General features: G+C 36.6%; 1 protein-coding gene across 1 annotated transcript in view; it reads left to right on the top strand.

The window, feature by feature from the left end:
* COL1A1_2 (collagen, type I, alpha 1) overlaps positions 1–21,966 on the top strand; it is a 42,523-nt gene extending 20,557 nt beyond the window's left edge. The window contains exons 4-10 of the mRNA XM_012942925.3: positions 6,046–6,099; positions 8,590–8,643; positions 11,444–11,506; positions 15,630–15,665; positions 17,668–17,733; positions 19,926–19,996; positions 21,846–21,966. Of these exons, the coding sequence (XP_012798379.2) occupies positions 6,046–6,099; positions 8,590–8,643; positions 11,444–11,506; positions 15,630–15,665; positions 17,668–17,733; positions 19,926–19,978 (326 nt within the window). The 3' untranslated portion in view covers positions 19,979–19,996; positions 21,846–21,966. The remainder of the gene's footprint in view (positions 1–6,045; positions 6,100–8,589; positions 8,644–11,443; positions 11,507–15,629; positions 15,666–17,667; positions 17,734–19,925; positions 19,997–21,845) is intronic.
* The last annotated feature ends 2,626 nt before the right edge of the window (positions 21,967–24,592 follow it).

The raw sequence follows: 24,592 nt of genomic DNA, 5'->3' as shown, positions 1-24,592 counted from the left end.
GTTGATATGTGTATATCTGTTTGAATAGAATGTAACTATCTATATTGAATGAGTTACACTTCAAGTACCTACTATATTCATCAGAAAAGAATATCAAACAAGAAAGAAGGGAAGAAAGAAAGGAAGAAAGAAAGAGAAAGAGAGGAAAAAGAAAAGAAGAAAGAAGGCATGATAATTAAATCAAACTCATGATGGTCAAGTATCATCATCGAGAATGTTCTTATCTATAATATTGAAAGATTAAAGAGTTTTTGTCTCTATTCATCCTTTCACTGCACCCCTTCACAATAGATACATATATGGATCGGATCAATCATCGTTTAGTTTTTTTCCCTCCTTTTATTACTTATCTTGTATGATACAAAATGTACTATTCTTTAGTTTACAGTGTTATTTCTAGTTTGTTTGTTTGTTTTTGATGGATGAGTTAGATGATTTATTCATGAAGCTTTCATCGTTCTTCTTGAACGACATCACAATCAGTATAAATTTCAGATAGAAGTTTGTTTCAATGGTTAATATCATGGGTCAGTTGAAGCTAGACCACCGTGGAAAACGTGAAAGCACTGGATGGCCGTTTCGTCCTATTGTGGGATTCCTGTGAGGCTCACTGAAGAAAATGGTGAATATGTCGCTCAATTTAGTGGATTAATTGAAGTTAGACATTAACACCGTCGGATGCCGGCCAGCTAAGTGGTCTAGTGGTTAAGTGCTCGCTCACGAAACCAGTAGGTCCTGGGTTCTGCCCCCGCGGGAGGCGAGATTGTGGGTGCGCACTGCTGAGGAGTCCCACAATAGGATGAAATGACCGTCCAGTGCTTCTGGGTTTTCCATGGTGATCTGGTTTCAAGTGACTCATGATCTTAACCATTGAAATTACTATAATATCCACAAAACGCATCAGAAGTTTGTTTGTTTGTTTTCCTGTATTTATTTTTTGGAGAAAGAGAAAAACATCTAAAATAAAATTGAATATCGATTACGTAACTGAAGTAACAAAAAAATAGGTGTGAGTATCGTTTCAGTTGTAGTTAGTTATTCAAGAAAAAAAGAAAATAAAAAAGAGGAATAATAAGTGTAGGCATAAAGAAAATTTCAACAGTTGAGATCATGAGTCATTTGAAGCCCGACCATCATGGAATACTTTGAAGCATCGAACGACCATTTCGTCCTATTGTAGGACTGTTCAGCAGTGCACATCCACGATCCTGCCTCGCGGGACTGGAACCGATGACTTGTAGGTCTCACGCGCGAACGCTTAACCACTAGACCACTAAATCTGCATCCAACGGTGTTAATGTCTAATTTCAACTAATCCACAACATTGACTGACATATCTACAGTTGTCATCAGTGATTTACTATCTCACAACGAACCCGATTGAACTTCACTGGTCACTACTGCTTCTCATTAGAACTTCTAATACATAAGGAAAATCTTATTCATTAATTGATTAGTTTTGTTTATTTAAAATAAATCCACTTTTGATACAAGTACTTGAATGAGTAAGTATCATTGAAAAACTTCTTTTTGAGGAGTTTTTTTCCCGTTTTTTTTTTGTTTCTTAGGTTTCCATATTCATTCTTGTGATTCTGTGTGTGTGTGTGTGTGTGCATAGACCTAATCGAAATTTGTTAGATAGTTGAATTCCTTTCAATGAACTAACCAGCTAACGAATTGTAATACATTTCATCTTTGGATATTTTTCTTTGTGTGAAAGAGATGAGACCATAAAGAAAAGAAGGATATTTGGGATCATGATGATGAACAAAAAATAAAGAAGAAATGAAAGGATAAACAATCAAATGAGCGCCTTTGTGTGTCTATTGACACGTATATTATTCAATGTACAATTATGTATATTGAACATTGATAATGATGATATGTATATCTATATAATTAGTTCATATGTAAATTGTACACATTGAGTGTTTACTCATTGAGATAAATGATGAATGAATGATTGAAAGACAATAAATGGTAAATTAGAATAATAATAATAATAATAATAATAATAATAATAATAATAAGTAAATAAGTAGTATATTGTTTGACTTAGAAAGAAAAACAGAATAATAACAGAACGGGGGTTTTGTGGAGATTGTAGTAATTTAATAGTTGAATTCATTAGTCGATTAAAGCTAAACCTTTATAGAAAACCTGAAACAACTATAGTGGTTATTTAGTTCTAGTATGCGACTCGTAAACAGTTCATATCTACGATTCCGTTCGTGGTATACGAAATCAGGACCTCAGGTCTTGCGCACGAACATCTTAACTTTCAGACCGACATCCAACAGTGTTAATGGCCAACAACAACCAATCCAAGAAATTGAGTTACCATCCACCTGGATTCGAATCTTGTGAGCGAGATCGTGGATGAGGATTGCAGAGGAGTCCCATATTAGGACAAAATGGTCTTCCAGTGAATCTAGGTTTTCCATGGTGGTTTAGCATTACTCGACTCATGAATTAAACAATAAGAAAAAAACACATTAGTATATCTATCTATCTATCTATCTATCTATCTATCTATCTATCTATCTATCTATTATTATTATTATTATTATTATTATTATTATTATTATTTTGGATATTCTTTGTTCATCTGTCTTTATTCACTCCTATTTCGATGCAATGTCTTTCAACATCTAATTAAATGAATACTTGTTGCTATGTAATTGTCATAATATTTGATCAACTTCATTTTAATGTCCTTTTTACTGTTGGTCCTTTCAACTAATTCGTAAATGGAAACATCAATTCAAGCCTATTTTATTCACACTGGAATAATAAGTACGCTTCTCATTACACTTTCAACATGTAATGTTGACGTAATCGATTTCTTTCTAATCATTGACTCATAAACTAACATTCTTACTTACTTACTTACTTAGGCCTTCTACCGCTCATGGAAGAGTATAAATCGCTCACCCGGACTCTCCATCCAACTAAATACTTTCACAGATCTATATCACTACATTATTGTATATTGTTTGAGTGAAATCTGATAAAGATCTAACTGAGAACAATATTGTTTGCTTATATTGATGTTGTCCTCATTTTAAAGGTGACGTTCGAAATTCCACTGTTAGTTGCCAACCGAACTTGATTAGAAATTGTTGCTATGATTAGTGAAACATACAAAACACATATTCATCCATCAAAGTGTAATCGATTAATTAATTAATCAATGCAGAGTAATTGTTCATGATTATCAGTCTGATTTATATACTAAGTTCATAGTGTTCAATGTATATTATGATGTACAACTAGTTGGTATACTGTTAACTATGTTGATAAAAACGTAATCACATTCAATGAAGATTCAATGTATAATCTGTTTAATGAGATTTCTGCTGTTGTTACTGTTGTTGTTGTTACACAACATCACTGTGTGAGAAATGGACTATGAGTACCGGTTAAATCATGTTGAACTATAGAGACTTGTTAGTTTGTGACCGTAACTAGACGTGATAAATCGTTCAGAGATCATCAGTTCTTATTATAATTACAAATACATCTTGTTATATCCCGATGAGAATAATGAATGATGACGTTTGTGAACTATTTCTGAACGGATACGATACTTGTTTCTGTTTATTGTATTATTGTTACGCAGTTTAGTTGTGCATATTCATGTTCCTCCTTTTATAAGGCTTATTTTGACTTATAGATGATTATGATCCGATTGACTGTTCTTCATTTATGTCCAGTCTATTCATTACAGTCTCCCACATTCACAACCACATTTGTCTAGATCTTGTACAAATGTGTATTTTGTATTTAATGGTACGATGTGGTCTGTTTTGCTGGTGTGTATAAACCCAGTATGTTTGATAGAAATGATTCATATCACATAGGCTGAGATTTGTGTTGTGGATTGAATGGGGAGGTCTAGACAGGAAGCATGATGGATAATAACTGTAGACTGCTCATACTTCGTTTATGCGTCATTGGTCCAGTTGATAAGTCACTGTTAGTGGTATCGTTACTTCATATATTGATAGAGTTCTGATATCCTCTAGTTTGTGTGCAACGGCGTTTGAAGCGAACGGCATTGGGTTCGAGTCTCGAAGTAAACATCAACTCTGAGATGCAGGTACATCCAATTAATGAGTTCTGAATAGGACGAAACGCACGTCCTGGATTTCATTGCCAGTCGCTAACCAACTGTGTTTATTAGACAAGTTGTATGTAACAAAATATAGAATCATGTACGTTTGCTATTTCATTATGTTCGTGGTGTTGTATAGGCGAATTTCCCCCATATCTGATTCCAATAAATAGTATCTTGCTACTTACTTACTTACTTACGCCTGTTACCCCCAATGGAGCATAGACCGCCGACCACCACTCTCCAACCCACTCTGTCATGGGCCTTCCTTTCTAATTCCATCCAATTTTTGTTCATTCTTCTCATGTCTATCTCCATCTCCCGACGTAATGTGTTCTTTGGTCTTCCTCCCTTACTTTGGCCTTGAGGATTCCATGTGAGGGCTTGTCTTGTGACGCAGTTCGGTGCTTTCATCAATGTGTGTCCTATCCACTTCCAACGCTTCTTCCTGATCTCCTCCTCCACTGGGATCTGGTTTATTCTCTCCCATAGTTGGTTGTTGCTAATAGTATCTGTCCGGCCAACGGATCCGAAGTATTTTTCTTAGACAACTGTTAATCATCACCTGTATCTTCTGGATGACGGCTTTCGTAGTTCTCCAGGTTTCCGCCCCATACAGTGAAACTGTGTTGACATTCGTATTGAAAATCCTGACATTGGCGTTGGTTGACAGACAGTTGTTTTGAGTTCGAGATGTTCTTCAGTTGTAAATACACTTCGCTTGTTTCACCGATCTGAGCTTTCACACGTGCATCAGATCCAACATGTTCATTAATGATGCTGCCTAAATATGTAAAGTTTTTACATCTTCCAAATCTTCTCTGTCAATTGTGATTGGATTGGTGCATGCTTTGTTGTATCGGAGAATCCTGCTTTTACCTTTGTGTATATTGAGACCTACTGTTGCTGAGGCTGCTGCCATACAGTTTGTCTTCTCCTGCATTTGTTGTTGCGTTTGGGATAGAAGGGCCAGATCATCTACGAAGTCTAGATCGTCCAGCTGCATCCTAGATGTTCATTGTATCCGGTGCTTCCCTTCAGATGTTGACGTTTTCATGATCCAGTCGATCACCAGGAGAAAGAGAAAGTGTGAGAGTAAGCAACCTTGACTGACACCGCTCTTCATTTCGAACGACTTTATCAACTGTCCTCCACGCACGATTTTGCAGTGTAATCCATCATATGAGTTCTGTATGATATTGACTATCTTCTGAGGCACGCCGTAGTGTCGAAGAAGTTTCCATAGTGTTGTTCTGTCCACGCTATCAAATGCCTTTTCGTAGTCAATGAATTTGATGTAGAGTGATGAACTCCATTCAATTGATTGTTCCACAATGATCTGTAGAGTTAGTATCTTGTTAACTGAGTATTTAATGCAGGCTAAATCTCATAGTAGAATTATGGATTTACTCGAGGTTATTCAAAAGCCTGAATACCAGTTATAGAGATAGTTTATTGTTAAAGATTTGTAAAATCCGCAAGCGTACTGGAACCAAGCACACAGGGAAACCAAGAGTGTGTGTGTGTGTGTGTGTTAAAAACCCATATATATTTATGAGTGTTCATCAAGTATGGATAAATTATTGATTGTCTGTGTGTATTACAACCAATGGGAGAATAGATTGAAAATTGACATGTGCTCAATCAGACTCATACAGAAAATTACATGGTGGATCAAGTGTCTAAATTACAGCGAGCAGATAAGTAATACAGTAATGGAATGTACTTACTACAGTCTATTTTTTTCTATTACCTTGATTCCTAGTGTAAAACGTCTTTCGGTTCTTTGTTTCCAATCATAATTTGATACATGATAAGACGTCACTTTGCTTGGAATATGGTTTTCTTAACTGCTCAAAGTGGTTTCTCATTCATCTATTGTTTTGCTTTTTTCTAAAACGATTTATTATTCTTATTGAATTATGTAGGACCCCCTGGTGAACCAGGGAAACCGGGACCACCAGGACCACAAGGGCCTATTGGTAAGTTAAACTATATTAACCGAATGTAATAAGGTATTTTAATTCTTCTCTTAAAATGTTGATATAATAAAGATATTTATACAATTTGTAGTGATATTTCTTGTTTAGCGGAATAGAATTATATACTGTAGGATAGTTGATTCCCTGAACTCCAGTAAAGAAGTTTGGATCAGTTGCCTAGGCGAAATGTTTGAATGATTTCACAGTGGACTGGTTTTGGTTATCAATGGAATCCATGATGGGGGGGGCGGAGAGACGATTTAGAGCTCAGGTGGATGATGTTGATAGAGGTTTGTTCTCCGAAATGGATGGCTTGGTCATGGAACTTTCATTGTTCTTCCGAACGACATGATCAGTACAAACGTCTACATGAATATCAGGTAGATAAAAGCTCCACGACCAAACCATCTAGGTCAGAGAATAAAACTCTATCAAAACGGAATTCATTATAAACATTTCATCCTACTTAAAACATGTTAGCCGGATAAAACAATTTCTGACTGTTGATAATTAAACTAGAACTCAAATGTCGTACCTTTCAACACAAATATTAAAGACAATTTATTCATTGATCTACTGAATTCAAATAGCTTATATAATTACTAGTTTGAATTTTGAAGATCATCAGTGTTCGTATGTAACAAATCATAAAGTACGGATCGGTAAACCAATAGCAGCATATCCACAACTGAAGAACATCTCGAACTCAAAACACCTGACTGCCGACCAACATCAACGTCACAGTTTTCATTACAAATATCAAAACAGTTATACTATATGTAGCGGAAACTTGAAGAACTACGAAAACCATCATCCAGAAGATACAAATGTTTATTAATAGCTGTTTATGCAAAATACTTCGGATCCGTTGTCCAGACAGACACTATCAGCAACAACCTGATCTGGGAGAGAACAAGCCAGATCTTCGAGGAGGAGGAGATCAGGAAGAAGCGTTGGAAGTGGATAGGACACACATTGAGGAAAGCACCGAACTGCGTCACAAGACAAGCCCTCACATGGAATCCTTAATGCCAAAGTAAGGGAGGAAGGCCAAAGAACACATTACGTCGGGAGATGGAGATAGACATGAGAAGAATGAACCACAATTAGATAGGACTAAAATGCAAGACTCAGCATAGAGTGTGTTGGAGATGCTGGACGGCGACGTTATGTTCCAAAGGAAGTAACAGGCATAAGTAAGTAAGTAAGTAAATTATAAAGTTAGCGATATTTAATGAAAACAAACTAGCTTTCAAACGAAGAGTAAATTAAGAGAAAACGCTGAAAGCGGATAGGATATACATTACGTAAATCACCAAACTGTATCATGAGGCAAGCGCTTACCTGGTATTCGGAAGGGAAACGGTAAAAAGAAAGGCCGAAGTATACACTGCGTAGAGAATTAGAAGCAAACATCAAAAGGATGATAAGTAACTGATGACAACTGGAAAGTATTGTCAAGGACAGAAATGAACCTCGAATTGTTCAAACAGTTTTCCATTTTTCCATTGGTTACCTTTCTATGATCTGATTATTTTATAGATCTGTGTTTATTCAATGCACAACGTATACCATCGTCAGAGTCATTTCACATATCATAAAACAATTGGTCAATTAAACAGTTATAAAAGTTCCATCATATTAGTTATGTAAAGATGGATAGTTAAATGTTTATTATTTTTATTATTATTTCGGGCTCTTCAGCTGTATGAACCTACGCTTTCATGTTTGTATTCACACTGAGATGCCCAATGTGTAAATTTCTGAGCTACTGAATCCAGATAACCAGATAACAGGTATAAATCGAAGACTTAAGAATGTAGACCATTTGACATCAGGAGCAATGGTTTAATGATTAAGCGTTTGAGTACAAGACCGAAAGGTCTGCGTTCGAGTCCCACTTGAAGGGTTTTAGATTAATACTGCTGAAAATTTTCATGTCAGAAAGAAATGGCCATTTCATCCTTTCAGGTTTTCAATGGTGGTCTAACATCAATCGGTTCATGATTTCAATCAAAAACTTAATAATCTCTACAACTCCTAAACTGATAATTACCATGTGTTCATTAGTGAGTAGCTTCATGAGGGACATTTCGGAGTTCTAGTGAGAAGCTGTGAAGAGTGTAGCTCATCCGTGTCGGGTAGAAATGGATATCTACCTCATTGCAATGGGAGATGGTCGCAAAATTTCGTGGATCGGTTGAGGTTAGACATTAACATCGCTGGATGCCGGCTCGGTGATCTAGATGTTAGGCGTTCTCAAGCGAGACCGAAGGCCCTAGGTTCGAATTCCTTGATTGGGGTCGTGGATGCGCACTGCTAAGGAGTTTCACAATAGGACGAAACAGCTTTCTACTGTTTTCAGGTTTTCTCTAGTGGTCTAACTAAGATCAGTTCATGATTCAAACGGCAAAACTGCTACAACCTCCACGAATTCCTTGTATTTATAAAATCTAAGTTGATAAATTTTATTTTTTTCCACTATTCCAGGACCACCTGGACCACCAGGTCAACCCGGTACGCCAGGTGAACGAGGACTTCAAGGTATCAAGTGTAAATAGGTTTTATTTTATTGATCAATTTCTTTAAAACTTTTTCATTACAATATAAAATACTACTTGCTTACTAATTTTTGAATCTCGTATCAACTAATATGAAAATGGGCGAGACTATAATTTATGGAGAAACCAATCAGATAAAAGATGGCCCCCAAATGCCCTGGTACCGCCGAGAGTGGGGAGAGTTCGTTCTCCCTCTCGAAATGCTCTCACATGGTCACGACTATATAGCCTCTGCCAGGGAAGTCCGGCTCGCTTGCATCCCTCACCACAGATGTTGTTTACGAAATTGAGAGGAAGAAAAACGAAAGTCCGGTGCTTTAACCGGGTTAATGGACATGGAGAGTCTACCTAGGGGAGTTGGAAAACCCTGATTCCAAACCATTGGTGCACACGGGCTCCACGATCCTGAAGGAGCAAATGGCGGATGAACCGATCGTTGGTCACCGGCTACCATAGGACTGCATCTCCTTACGTTGCTTCACTGCCTTGTGGATCAGACCTTCAAGTCAGAGGCTCCGTGTGTGGCCCCCTGAGAAAAACACGTGCTTCGGTTTGGGCACCCGGGCAGTATAACAGCCCTCACTCATATCAAATGAGATTTGTGTGGTGCATATGTATTTGGTGCCTCCTTGTACCAATATCTGTGTTAAAGTAAGTAAAAAAAATTTTGGCAGGAAATTCATTCATCCATTTGGTTAAATAGATTTTTGGTATTATAGCTGATATCAGTTTATAATGAAAACTCTAAATCTAATTCCCAACATTAATCATCAACTGTAAATCATAATTTAGATTCCTCACACTGGTTTATATCCATCATTTGGTCATAGTTTCTACGTGGACACTCTCATGGTCAGTTAACCGTCACTCAAAGGTCGTCTCTAAACTCTAGTCTCTCCACTCACACTATTACTATGTAGTATGTTTAATGTTACTGGTTATCAATCGGTTATGTTCCTACCTCTCTGAAAGAGAACAGTACATTGTGTTTGAAGGAAAGTGTTCAACGTCTCTATCTATCTCATGAAGTCGTACCACAAAAAACTGTTCTTTCATCTCTTCTTTTCTCCTTTTTTTTCCGCATGATCTGTCATCTTCCACAGAAAACACTTTTGTGATATATGTGAATGATTTCACTGTATGTATACCTATCTCTTCCTCTTTACATCCCATAAAAATGAATGAGGTTTTGTCTCGTATTGGTTGTTGGTCTGTTGGTAATGGTTTCATACTTAATCCGTCCAAATGTCAAGCTGTTAACTTTAGCATGAGACATGAACAGAATCTAAACATCATTTTGAGATCCCATAATGCTTGTACCATTGGGGACTCTTTGATAAACACACTGTCGAAAATCGATTATCTTGGTGTTACCTTTTCCTCTGATCTCTCTTGGTCTTCTCACGTTTTATTGTTATCAAAGAAGGTTTTCCGTCTGACTTACTACATAAAGAGATTGCATGCTCTTGGGAATACTCGTCATTTAATCTTACAATTTGTCAATTCTTGCATACTACCTATTATTATTTACTGTTCTCCATTATTCTTTCCCGGGCTTTTGAGAAAAGACTTTGCTGTATTGCGGAGAGTGTTGAAGGCAGTTAGCAAGGTGTGTGATGAATCTTTTGAGATCATTATTCATATGGTTATGGATAGACAGTTAAAGTCTTGCAAACTCCTGGCAGGTGTCATTTTATCAGATACTAACCATCCCCTTCATTCGTATCTTAATTCTTATATATCTTCTGATAAGACAAGACTTAAACACATCAAAATCTATTCACACAAGCAAAGGTATAAAATTTCTATAATACTCTATACTCTATGACGAACGTGTTGTTAAAGTCAACCTAGTCAATAACCTGCATTCCTATACATGAAAAGTTGTACAGATCCAGATCTTTCTTTTTCACCTTTTTTCTTTCCTTTTTTTGCTTTTAGTGTTTTGTGAAAGAAGCTTTTTGAAATACCTGGTATTTGTGAAAGAAATTAGTAAATAGATGTTTGTTTCAACAATCGATTGATCAATGAGTGATAACTAAAATCATCTACATCAAGTTCTTTTTAGCGTTGATCCATCCCTATCAATTCAGTACATCTTGCTGAAGAGTGCCATATGACAAGAAACCTAGATCGTTTAGGGTTTCCTATCGACTACCTACAATTTACACTTTAAGTGTTTCAATAGTTGAAATCATTAGTCAGTTGAAGCTAAACCACCATGAAAAACTTGAAAGCACTGAACGGCCGTTTCATCCTATTGTAGGATTCCTCAGTGGTAGTGCGCATCCACGATCCCGCCCCCCGCAAGATTCGAACTTAGGACCTACCAGTCTCGCGTGCGAGTGCTAAACCATTAGATGACTAAGCCGACATCCAACACCGTTGGATCGTGTATGTGCACTGCTGAGGAGTTCCACAATAGGACGAAATGGACGTCCTGTGCTTTCAAGTTTTCCATGGTGATCTAGCTTCAATTGGCTTATGATTTCAACTATTCAACTGACTTAAATCTCCACAAAACCCCTTCTGACGCTAAATGATTTTTCTTTTTTCTTACGTCAAATTGAAACTCAAAACAAAGCTTCTTGTAATACACTATGGGATAGGAACTAAAATAAGTTGCTATGAGAGTTGGTAATTGATTTTTTGTTGTTGTTGTTGTTGTCGTTAGGGGAATCAATCTCAATCATGGAAGTTATTCATAATTATTTAAGAAAATATTAAACATCATTCTATTCATTTTAATATTGTGCTTCTTTTTCCAAAAAAACAACACACAGGTGAAACAGGACCTCAAGGACCACCTGGTCTACGTGGATTAATTGGTCTTCAAGGTCCAAAAGGTGAGTTTGATTAAATGATACTTTAGGAAATTTAAGCTAATTATGATAATGATAGTATAAAAATAATAATTGCATTAATCAATATTATTGTGTTATATGCTACTTATGATGTAGATATAAGTAGTATATCACACCAGTCAGTAATGGAATACTTGACAACAAAAGGTTAGGAAGGTTAAATTGAAATGAACGAGAACAGAGAATAATGGTTATGGAAATGAAGAGACAATGAAGTTTGAGCAAGTTGATGGATAATTTGCAAATAAAGCATTGAACGTATGGTTTTAACATTTTAGTAAATAATTCTGTACTGAAATACATTGATTGTCCAAAGTTATGTTCTGCTTCACTGAATTATGTATTACTTACTTACTAACTTATGCCTGTTACTTCCAATGTAGCATAGGCCACCGACCAGCATTCTCCAGTCCACTCTGTCATGGGCCTTCTGTCCTAGTTCTACCCAATTCTTGTTCATTCTTCTCATCTCTGTCTCCATTTCTCGGTGTATTGTGTTCTTTGATCTTACTCGTCTCCTTTGGTCTTGAGGATTCCAAGTGATGAGGGCTTGTGCTGTGACCCAGTTGGGCACTTTCCGCAATATGTTTCCTATCCACTTCCAACGCTTCTTCCTAATTTCCTCCTCCAATAGAATCTAGTTTATTCACTCCTACAGTAGGTTGTTGCTGATAATGTCTGTCTGGACAACGGATCCGAAGTATTTTACGCAGGCAACTGTTAATAAACACCTGTATCTTCTGGATGATGGTTTTCGTAGTTCTTCAAGTTTCCGCTACATATGGTATTACTGTTTTGATATTTGCGATGAAAATTGTGACGTTGATGTTGGTCGGCAGTCAGGTGTTTTGAGTTCGAGATGTTCTTCAATTGTAACTATGCTGCTCTTGCTCTTCCGATCCGCGCATTCACATGTGCATCAGATCCAACATGTTCATTAATGATGCTGCCTAAATATGTAAAGCTTATTACATCTTCCAAATCTTCTCTGTCAAGTGTGACTGGATTGGTGCATGCTTTGTTGTGTCGGAGAATCTTGCTTTTACCTTTGTGTATATTGAAACCTGCTGCTGCTGAGGCTGCAGCTACACTGGTCGCTTTCTCCTGCATTTGTTCTTGCGTGTGAGATAGAAGACCCAGATCATCTGCAAAGTCTAGACCGTCCAGCCTCATCCTAACTGTCCACTGTATCCCATGCTTTCCCCCAGTTGTTGACGTCTTCATGATCCAGTCGATCACCAGGAGAAAGTGAATTATGTATTCAGTGCAATATAAAGTATTCAATACAAAGTATTTTGTCAATACATGTTTATAGAAGTTTTCGAATATATTTGACATCACAAAGTAATCTCATTTAGACTATCATTTGCAATAAACAAGCACTAGACGGTTGTGTCGTCCTAGTGCAGAACGATTTAACAATGTTCATTCACAATCCAACCACATTATCCAGATGTCCCATGTATCTATAAAAATTGTTACTCTGATTGTTAGAAGGAGCATCGGCCTCTTGACTTCCGAAGGAACTCGGCTTTCGCCATACCCAGGACACGGTTGGATAGAGATTGCTGGTGGGCGGCCTATTCTCTTCCACAAGATGTAACAGGCGTAAGGTAGTAAGTAAGTAACTAAGTAAGTAATAATCTAATCACCAGTGGTCGAACTCAGCACGCTAAATTTCCAATATGTATCCTTAAACTGTAAATCAAATAATCAGGACCGAACAATACACAAACAAACCTTTTCTAAGCGTAAGCGTTGCTATAAGCAAAATCTATACAGTAAACAACAATAAATGTATAAATGCTTTTGAAGTCTGTTTTTTTAATTCTTTCATTGATGTTCAGCATTACAATTGGTCAGTCTCGTTCGACATATCTATATCCAATGAGAATTGCTTCAATGTCGCTATTAAGCCATAAGCAGTATAAGCAGAGATGGTTAATGGATAGCAATGAAATTCAGGACACACATTTCGTCCTATTCAACTGATGAGTCTCAAATAGGACTAATAACGTATCCAAAATTCCAGTCATAATCAATAACCATCTCTTGTTTAGTTCATCTTGTTGCAATAATATAATATAGTAATTTAGGCCTGATTTATAAGTGAGTATGATAATGATTAGTTGTTTCCTTAGTCGGACTAGTATGTAGTCCAACAAGAGTTAAATGAGTTGTATACTCTCCTATCCTTATGATTATTGTTGACTGATTTTGGATTATATCGGTTTGTTGTCGGTTTTTGGTGTAGAATCTACTTATATTCTAATCAGGCTAACCACGTGTTCTTGACCTGAGTCAATATAGACATTGAGAGGGAATCTAGTGGAGATATTCATCTAAAGCAAATTAATGTGCCGTTCGTGTAGACATAGAAAGCCGATCATAATAACAGGTTCACCGATCATATATGCCAGGTTGTGCGTTGACGTTGGCTATTAAATGACAAATATTATCAGAACGGGGCGGGGGTCTTTATGGAGACTTTAGTAATTTAATAGTTGAATTCGTGAATCAATTAAAGCTAAATTACCATGAAAGACCTGCAAGCACTGGATGACCGTTTCGTCCTGGTATGGACTTCTCAGCAGTGCACATCCGCGATACCGCCCGCAGGATTCTAATACAGAATTTTTCGGTCTCACGCGTGAACGCTTAACCTCTAGACCACTAAGCTGGCCAGCATCCGAAGGTGTTAATGTCTAACATTAATCAGTCCACAAAATTACACCTCTGTTCACCATTGTCTTCCATGAGTTACTTACAACTATTGCCATCATTTATTTTATAATCATTAATTCAAAGTATTTCTTTTCCACTATCTCTCTCTTTCACACACACACACTCCTTCTTTTCATCTCTCACTAAAATTTGTTCTATTCAATCTTTAATTCCTTCAAATTTAAATGTTCCGCATTCTTATTCCCGGCAAAATTGAATTCAAAGATAAATTCAAACATTCCAAACTTTGAACAAAAGGAATGCAATAAGATGTAGTTTCAATAGTGATGTGAGGGGCATTAGGGAAAAATCGACTGCCTTTTTTAAAAAAGTTAAACATTCTTTACTGTGAATAGTTTGGGATATTCATTCTGAAAGATTCATTGAAATGATCTAAATAAAGTTCTATTATTGTTATGTAATTCGCAGTTTATTTTATTTTATAATAATGATTTATATGTGCTACTGATATTGATAGTTATAAGTAGTATGGATAATCAATCGAAATATTTGGTGGTAGATGATTAAGAAGATTGAAGAAAAGAGAATGAGAACAGAGAATGATTGGCGTGGAAATGAAAGAACAATGAAGTTTGAGACGATTGATTGATAGTTTACAAATAAACTATGTACTGTATGGTTCTCAGATTTTACTAAGTGATTCTGTACTCAAATACATTCGATTATCCCCAATTATGTTCGTGTTCACTATAGATCTACTTAATGAGAAAAACTCCAAGATGAAGTCATTTGAAGCGACCTCGGTGAGATTATACTTTGTGGACGACTTTAAAGTGACGTTAAAATGATCCTGAGAATGTTCACCTATCAGCTGAGAATAAATGATGATGATAAAGCAGTGTAAGGAATTAAAATTTTGATTTACAATCGATGGTTAGGGTTAGGAACTAGATTTACAGTTTTCATCATGAACTGATATCAGCTAAACTGCCAAGACCACTATCTATCCGGATGGATGAATAAAGTTTGCAACAAAATCTGAGACTTGTTATCATTGGGTCTGATAGGTTCGTTCATAAATTATAGTCTCACAGTGAACTCTTTTTACTTTATGCATGTTACTTAGTATTAGAAAGAAACTAACCATAGAGAAGTACACTGGTTTATCAAATGTTTTTGTCCTATTGGACTAATACTCCTGACAAATATTCTTATAATATGGGAAGGAGTTTTTGTGAAGATTATAGTAATTTCAGTAGTTGATATCATGAATCATTTAAAACTAGACGACGATGGAAAACCTGAAAGTACTAAATGGCCGTTTCGTTCTAGTATGGGACTCCTCGGTAGTGTATATACATGATTCCGCCCAGAGAGATTTGACAAAATCATCATTATTATTTCATTGTTTTCATTCTAGGTCCTCCTGGTCCAATTGGACCACCTGGAAAAGATTGTAAGTAACATTCAACATTATTTTTATGATAATATAAACACATTTATGTATAATTCACTTGATATTGTTTTACGTGAATCTTCCCATTGATGTTTTAGGACTGAAATTGATCAGTCTCTTATAAAAGAGTCCTAAAACATCAATGGGAAGATTCAAGTAAAACAATATCAAGTGAATTCAAATTCACCCCATTGCACAAGCAAGTGGCTATCAGGGCTCAGTAGCTAAGTGGATAACGCGATGGCGTTTGAAGTGAACTGTACTGAGTTCGAGTCCCAGAGTGAACATCAACTCTGAGATGCAGGTACATCGAGCTGACGAGTCCCAAACAGGACGAAATGCGTGTCCTGGATTCCACTGCTAGCCACTATCCATCTTTGCTTATAACATTTATGTATATTGTATTGATAATATTATGTAATAAACATTGACAATTGATGTTTCGTTTTAAGAAACACTGTCAAATTATCTGACAGGTCACATATACCTGACATACCATGTATTCAATGTAAATGTGTGTTATATTGTGACAGTTTTCATTAGGATACAAATATGCCAAATATGATAACCAGTCGAGTGATGAACGACCTTTGAGTGATACTCAAATGACCTTCAGAATGTTCGCCTACATACCACGGCTAAATGAGGGTTATAAACATGTTGAAGGAATTAGGATTAACATTTGTAGTCGATGTTTAGGGTAAGAAGTAAATTTAGAGTTTTCATGCCAAATGGTTGAATGAATTTCGCGCCTAAATCCAGAACCTTTTATCTTATATCTGATTGGTTCGTCCACAAATTATAGTCTTGCAGATAAACTTTTTGAACTTTCAATAGTTGAGAAATCATGAGTCAATTAAAGCTAGACCACCATGGAAAACCTGGAAGCACTGGACGGCCGTTTCGTCCTAGTATGGGACTCCTTAGTAGTGCGCATCCACCTTCTTGAATTTTTGATTTCACAAAATGTTATTTTCAACAATATGGAGAATATTTTATCGTGATTTTAAGTCAAGCTAATTATTATGTGACTTATTCACCAATCGAAATACGATTTATACAATCTTGGCACTGTGACAAACCAATGACGTTCCACCGATATGAGTGGTCTGAAGTCTTTATCGGTCCTTCTTCCTGTCTACCCCTGCCTGTTGAGCCTAGAACATGAATAACAGCTTTCACTATGCTAACGCTATGCTTTGAATGCACTGCAAGTTTTCACAATTATTGCAACTTCGATGCCATATTCAGCCACACACTACATAGGATAATCCTTGTAAGTAGCACCCACTACAGTATAACCTCCTAGCTCACGTCGAAATTGTACTTCACCATTAACACCTGTCAAGGATTACTCTGTGATGATACTCAGGTACTGAGACTGCTATAGTGATTGCATGAAAATAATTGCTATTAGTAATTAAAGATTAGAGGAGTACTGTGCAAAAACATCAATTCATAAGCTGGTGCGTGGAGTAAACTTGATAAATTAAACTCGCATACAGATGAAACCATTAAGAATGGAACGCGCCTCAACTGTCCTGGTACGACCGAGGGTCAGGTGAATCACTTCTCCCTGTCCAAATGCTCTCACATGGTCACGCGTATACTGCCACTGTCGGGAAAGTCCTGTTCACTGCAAAGATGTTGTTTATGAAATTGTGAGGACGAAACGTGAAAGTCCGACGCTTTAACTGAGTTAGTGGATATGGAGGATCCACATAGGGGAGTTCGAAAACTCTGATTCCAAACCAATGGTGCATATGGGTTCCAGAATCCTGATGGAACGAATGGTATATGAACCTATTGTTGGTCACCGACTACTGTGGGACTGCGTCTCCCGAAATTACTTCACACTGTCTTGTGGATTAGACCTTTAGGTCAAAGGCTACGGGTGTTCAGTTCTCATGTTTAACGCATTTATTGTATTAATACTGATGAAAAAACTTACATTACCTTAGATTTTCAAAACAATCATCCTATTTTATTTAATTCTTCACAGCTCCACCTCATACATGTAATGTATTATGTGAAAAAGAAAGTTATCAATATGGTAAAGGAGAATCAGGTTAGTGAGATGTTTGTAACTGTTTTTTGCAAAAACAAAAAAATCAAATAGAAAACTGTTGTGTGAATAGATTTAGTTCAGGTTAATTGTTTCTATGGAGATTTATATTATGGCATATAATGTCAGTGTAGCAGCAGTCTCAGCAGCAGCAGGTTTCAATATACACAAAGGGAAAATCAAGATTCTCCGATACAACACAGCATGCACCAATCCAATCACACTTGACAGAGAAGATTTGGGAGATGTAAAAACCTTTACATAATTGGGCATCATCATTGATGAACATGTTGGATCTGATGCAGATGTGAATGCGCGGATCGGAAGAGCAAGAGCAGCATAGTTACAATTGAAGAACATCTCGAACTCAAAACAACTGTGGGTCAACCAACACCAAGATCAAGATTTTCAATACAAATGTCAACACAGTTTCACAGTATGGAGCGGAAAGCTGGAGAACTACGAAAGCCAACATCCGAAAGATACAGGTGTTTATTAACAGTTGCCTGCGTAAAATACTTCGGATCCGTTGTCCAGACAGACATTATCAGCAACAACCTACTGTAGGAGTGAATAAACTAGATTCTATTGGAGGAGGAAATTAGGAAGAAGCGTTGGAAGTGGATAGGACACACATTGAGGAAACCACCCAACTGTGTCAAAATACAAGCCCTCACATGGAATCCTCAAGGCCAAAGTAAGGGAGGAAGACCAAAGAACACAATACACCGAGAAATGGAGACAGAGATGAGAAAAATGAACAAGAATAGGATGGAACTAAAAACGAAGGCCCAGGACAGAGTGGGTTTGAGAACGCTAGTCGGCGGCCTATGCTCCATTGTGAGTAACAGGTGTAAGTAAATAAGTTATATAATGTCAGTTAGTCAGCTACATTGTAGTACCAGGCACACAGATACATCGGTCCAAGTTGCCATAACTCATTAACACAACAAGATGAATATCGAATTCTTAGAAGTAGTTACTTCAATGGCAGTAACATATAAAAGAAAGATTGCATATAAGGATATAGTACAGGAAGAAATAATTAGTTCTCACGGTTTAATGGAAGACAGAGAGTGTATACATTTACACCGTTGTGATCGATTTTGACCCATGTCACACAAAGTCTCCAATGATTGGTTACGCGGATCGCAACCAAGTAGTCTGCATCTACCATCAACATGGCTAAGACTAAAAGTTAGTGACTTCAAGCACTGATGCCACATTTTGATTTGGCCGCCCTAAACATATAATATGACATTCGAAAAATCTGAATTGTAGTGATTGTATGTTGTAATGACATCGTAACTGTCAAGTATTCTTTGATTTTGTGCATCGATTTTCCAATGGGATATCAGGCCATAGAAAGTTAACTACAAGTCATATTCAGTTGAGAAGGCAAAAGAGGACAATGTATGAGAATCCACCAATAATGACGTAAATGTATTTACTAGTAATCTTTCTTTAGATTTAGAATTCCAGTATCATTGGTATGCGCGATTCCACATCATCTTTTGCGACCTGTACTACAAATGGTCAGTTTTTTTTCATTATGTTGTCTGTTATGATGATTTCGACTCTTTTGATATTTATTTGATCATTTGGATTCTATTGTACTGATTTCATATGGCAACTTAGGATACCAAACATGGTTACCAGACTTCATGGAAATTGTAGTTAAGTAAACGAGATGAAAGAATCAGCCACATAACCAACTTTATTTATCGAGTGATTCATAAATATGGTTTGATCAGTGAAGGTGGAAGAAAAGGTAACATCTGACCCTAACTTGTGTTCCAGTTAATCAAGAAAATAATCAAAATTACGTTACTCTGAGCCTTACTACCTTTATTATCAGCAAAAATAGATGGCGATTAGAATTGAAATCCATGGTGGGCGTTTTGCCCTATTTGGGACTCGTCACCCGCTGTATCTGCATCCCGGTGTTGACGTTTACTCCGGGACTCGAACTTACACTACTTTATTTTCTTAGTGTAATAACGTGAATGTTTGAGGTAAACAAACTTTCAGCTGTTTATCACCCATGAAAAAACATGATAAAGTCATTGATCCCCATCGTAGCATTACAAGTAAATTACCTCCGTAACTACTCATTTAGCTATTCATTGCTTATCACTGTTACCACATTAATCATTCCAATTACTTTTATATGTATTTATATATTGATATTTTAGCTTGTGAAGTGAAATGTACAAATTACATTAAACGTAAAGAAGAATCAACTTGACATATTCTTCTTTTATAGGTGAGTAATAGATAGTCTTAGCATATATATATCGGAAGGGATATTTTTGGATATTGTGGTAATTCTAATAGTTGAGATCATGAGTCAGTTAAAGCTAGACCACCAAGAGAAACATGGAAGGACTGGACGGCCACTTCGTCCTAGTATAGGACTCCTCAGAAGCGCGCATCCACGATCCTGCTTCTCTGGATTCGAACTCAGGACATAATCGGTCTTGGGCTCGAATGTTTAACATCTAGACCACCGATCGGGCCGGCGTCTAACGGTGTTTATGTCTAACTCCAACCAATCCACGAAATTGTGCGATCATCTTCCAATGCACTGAGGTAGATACCTGTCTCTACACAACATGGATTAGCTCCACTGTTCACGGCTCCTCACTAGAACTCCGAGAATTCCCTCACGAAGTTATTCACTACTGAGCACATGGTAATTATCAGTATAGGGTTGCGGATATTAGCTTCGTGTCGGGTAGACAAAGGTATCTACCTCAGTACATTGGAAGATGGTCGCGCAATTTCGTGGATTGGTTGGACTTAGACATTAACACCGTTAGATCGGTAGTCTAAATGTTAAGCGTTTGCGCGTGAGACAGAAGGCCCTGAGCTCGAATCCTTTGAGCAGGATCATGGATGCGCACTGCTGAAGAATCCCACAATAAGACCAAACGACCATCTAGTGCTTCCTGGGTTCAAATGGTGGTCTAACATCAATCGGTTCATGATCTCAATTAAAATCTATCTCAGAGCTGATGTTCACTCCAGATAGATACAAGCAAAACAACACCAAATGAATGATAAATAGTTTGTTCTATGTTATTAGTTGTTGTTGTTGTTGTTGTTCTTGTTTACAATCATGTTTTCTTTCTTCACACATTTACTTTGATCAATATCCTAACTAATTTGGCTTTTTTTTAATCTTATATTTCTATTTTAACTCCCTTGTTAACTAACATAATATGTTCATTATGACATATCAACAACAATAAGAACAATTGTAGCGTCAGTTATTGTGTTAAGCCCATATACCTTATTCTAACTCAACCTGTTCATTCTACTTGAGTCACATTCTGACCTTGTTATTTATTCGCTTATCCAATCTTGACTGTTTTTAGATGAGCGTGTAGGTGTGTGTACATTACTCATCACGTATCTGTAACTTACTTTTGTGTAACTTTACATGTTGATTAACGCTTGGTCAAAAGGGGAGTTGGCTTACCAGCCATCTCCACTCTGCGTTGTTTCTCTTCTCTCTATTCCATTCGCTTCATATATACAAAAATACATGTATTCACAAGTCCATTCTCGTTATTCGACTTATCTAAATCCGTTATTGACTAACGCGATTAAAGTCAATGATTATATGCGAGGATGGGCGACATATATATTTCAACAACAATAATCATTACAATCACTTTGGAATCAGATCCCGGGCCACTAAAGTGAAGGGTCCTTTCGACAACATCGTTCGATCTAAATAACGACAAAATAAAGAGCCCCACAACACAATAACTTGGCGGATTTGCATGTATATAGCAAACAATTCTCTTTGAACCTAGTACAAAACAATAGCATCATGCACTGTCCCATTGCCTTTGGCAGATCAGGCAACTGGAAAGTTATGCAAACATTATCATGGCATACAACAGACTAGGCACCCCAATGACATATCGGTTGATCACTTAATGATTGAAGCTGTAGAATTCTGGCAACTCTACATTCATGATGGATTAATACATATATTACAGGCCTTTTTACAGATTACTTGAATGTTCATACAACCAGAGATGATAAACAGATGCTTCAGCTTGTCTCAAATAATGTTTCTTTTTCTTTCTTTTATTTTTCAGGTACCATAATCATTCTATTCATTTTTCCAATACCGATATCCAGTTGATTATACTTAAAACACCACAGAAACTATTCTTATCAAGTTAATGTTTGAATAAAGAATGTTTTTTCTGAAAAAAAGCATACTGAGTTTCCCTAGTAACTAAACGGTGATTTGAATGGTACATTATTTTTAGTTATATTCCTTGTTTATTGATATTTCCCCCTCCCGCCGCACAGTCTTCTTGATTTCTAACAACTTACAAGATATTTGACAAATAATGACAAGACTATAGTTTATAGACGAAGGAATCAGGTGTATAACATAACCGATCTCGAATTTTGGCGTGAAATTCATTTATCCATTTGATTAAATAGAGTTTTGTCATTGTCGCTAATGTCAGTTCGTGATGAAAACTCTAAATCTAATTCCTAACCTTAATCATCAACTGTATATACTACTTATATATTTCGATAATATTACTTAAATAATATTGATAATTATACCTGGGTTTGAATCTTGCGGGGTGTGGGATAGTGGATCCGCACTGCTGTGGAGTCCCACACTAAGAAGAAACGGCCTTCCAGTGTTCCCAGGTTTTCCATAGTGATCTAGCTTCAATCGACTCATGATTTCAATCAGTGAAATTTCTAAAATCTCCACAAAACCCCTTCTGATATAATATATGTATAAAAAGTTGAACAATTTGTTTGTCATACAATGAGACATTTTCATACATTTAGAGAAGAATTAATAAACCTTGGTAAATTGTAAATCATTTTTACTTTCATAGTTGACCACCATGGAAAACCTGGAAGCATTGAAAGGCCGTTTCGTTTGAGTATGGGACTACTCAGCAATGCCCATGGGATTGGAACCCAGGACCTTTGATGGCGCGATTTCTCGGATTTGTTGAAGTTAGACATTAACACCGTTGATTGCCGGCTTACTAGTATGAACGTTAATCGTTCACACTCGAGACCATAGGTCCTGAATTCGAATCTCGCGGAACGGGACCATGGATACGCACTGTAAAAGTGTACCATATTAGAACGAAACGGCTATCCAATGCTTTCAGGTTTTCTATAGTTGTTTAACTTTAATCGAATCATGAATGCAACTATTAAATTACCACACTCACCACAGTATCACTGTAAAGATTTCCTATAATATAAAAATAATGTTGTTGGATATTAAACTAAACACCTTGTCAGCAGTATGTCATTATACTCACAGTACTAATCAAGTTAAGATGATGATGAAAGTCAGTTTGAACTTGTATACTAATGAAAACTAGGTAAGGTAAATCCAATCCAACATGTAGAATCAGTTCATAAAGTTAATAATTGTTGAATTGAACTGTGTTGGAAAGTGTAGACTGATTAGTTAGATTCTTAGCAATGATATGATTGAGAATTGTTCACAATGGCGAGAATGGATTCACTGCATTTTTCCCTTCTTGACTTTTTGGATAACCTTAGACTTCTTACTTTACAGATTCATTCTTTCGTCTGATATCCTATTATCTATAAGTGTCTTGTGTGATCACTGATACTACTATCACTTGTACTACTTAAGTATTCTTCCTGAATGCATCGTGTTTCTGTGCTGTAAAGGATATCAACTTGAATCGACGCATTTTTTTGTATATCAGATTCAATGTTCTTTATGGCTAACTAAGGAATCAATAATGAAGAATAAATTGATTTATCTAGACCTTCATGGAAAACCTGGAAGCACTGGATAGCTGTCTCATCCTAGTATGGGGCTCCTGAACAGTGCATATCCACGATCCCACTCACGATATTCGAACCCACAACCTATCGGTCTCTAGACCACTGAGCCAGCATCCAACAGTTGCTTTAAGTCAGGTGCTTTTATTAATCATCTTTTACAGTTTAAATGTAATGGAAAAATATATTATCAAGTACATAAGTCTCCTGAAAGATATTCAAATATTTAAACAGTTCTAAAGTACATTTCATTCACATGATCACGGAATCATAATTCTGTATTTCGACAACTTTGTCCTAAAACAGTATGCATATGTGAAATTAATACGTTTTTGTGTAGTCTTCATAAAGACACTAAAAAGTATTGCATTATCTGTTGTATATTGACACTGTTGTAATCGCTAAGATTAATAGGTTTATAATGAAGAATTAGTCGTTGATCTTAACAACATCATCAGTTGATACTTCCACGAGAAACGGACTAAATTACAAATCTTTATAAGTATTTTAAAATTCTAAGAATCAGGATTTTTGGAGATTGTAGTATTTTAACAGTTGAATTCACATGTCAGTCTAAGTTAGACCACCATTGAAGACCTGGAAACACTGGACAGCCGTCTCGTCTTAGTATGGAGATCCTCAAAACTGTTCATTCACAATCCTGCACGCGGGGCTCAAACCTGTGCCAGGTGGAGACAGCTTAGTAAGATCATGGATCGATTGAAGTTATACATTAACGCCATTGGATGCTGGCTCAGTGGTCACTTGGTTAAGCATTTACGATCGAGATCGATTATCCTGGGTTCGAGTTCTGCGTACAAGAGGAGTTCCATAAAATAACGTAAATGGCCCTTCACATTTTCAATAATATTCTAGGTCATATGGAATTGTGATTTCAGCTATTATAATAGTACAGTCTCCACAACTCTCCACTCTGTTACAAATACATTTTCATTACAGTCATCTATCCATAAAATTATTGTACTTCCGATAACCATGTGTCAGTCATTAAACTGAAGTTATAAAATTTATT

The sequence above is a fragment of the Schistosoma haematobium genome, chromosome 7 (assembly GCF_000699445.3).
Source record: "Schistosoma haematobium chromosome 7, whole genome shotgun sequence".
NCBI classification, from domain to species: domain Eukaryota; kingdom Metazoa; phylum Platyhelminthes; class Trematoda; order Strigeidida; family Schistosomatidae; genus Schistosoma; species Schistosoma haematobium.
Note: the sequence above shows the minus strand (reverse complement) of the source record. Positions and strands in the feature narration are given on the sequence as shown.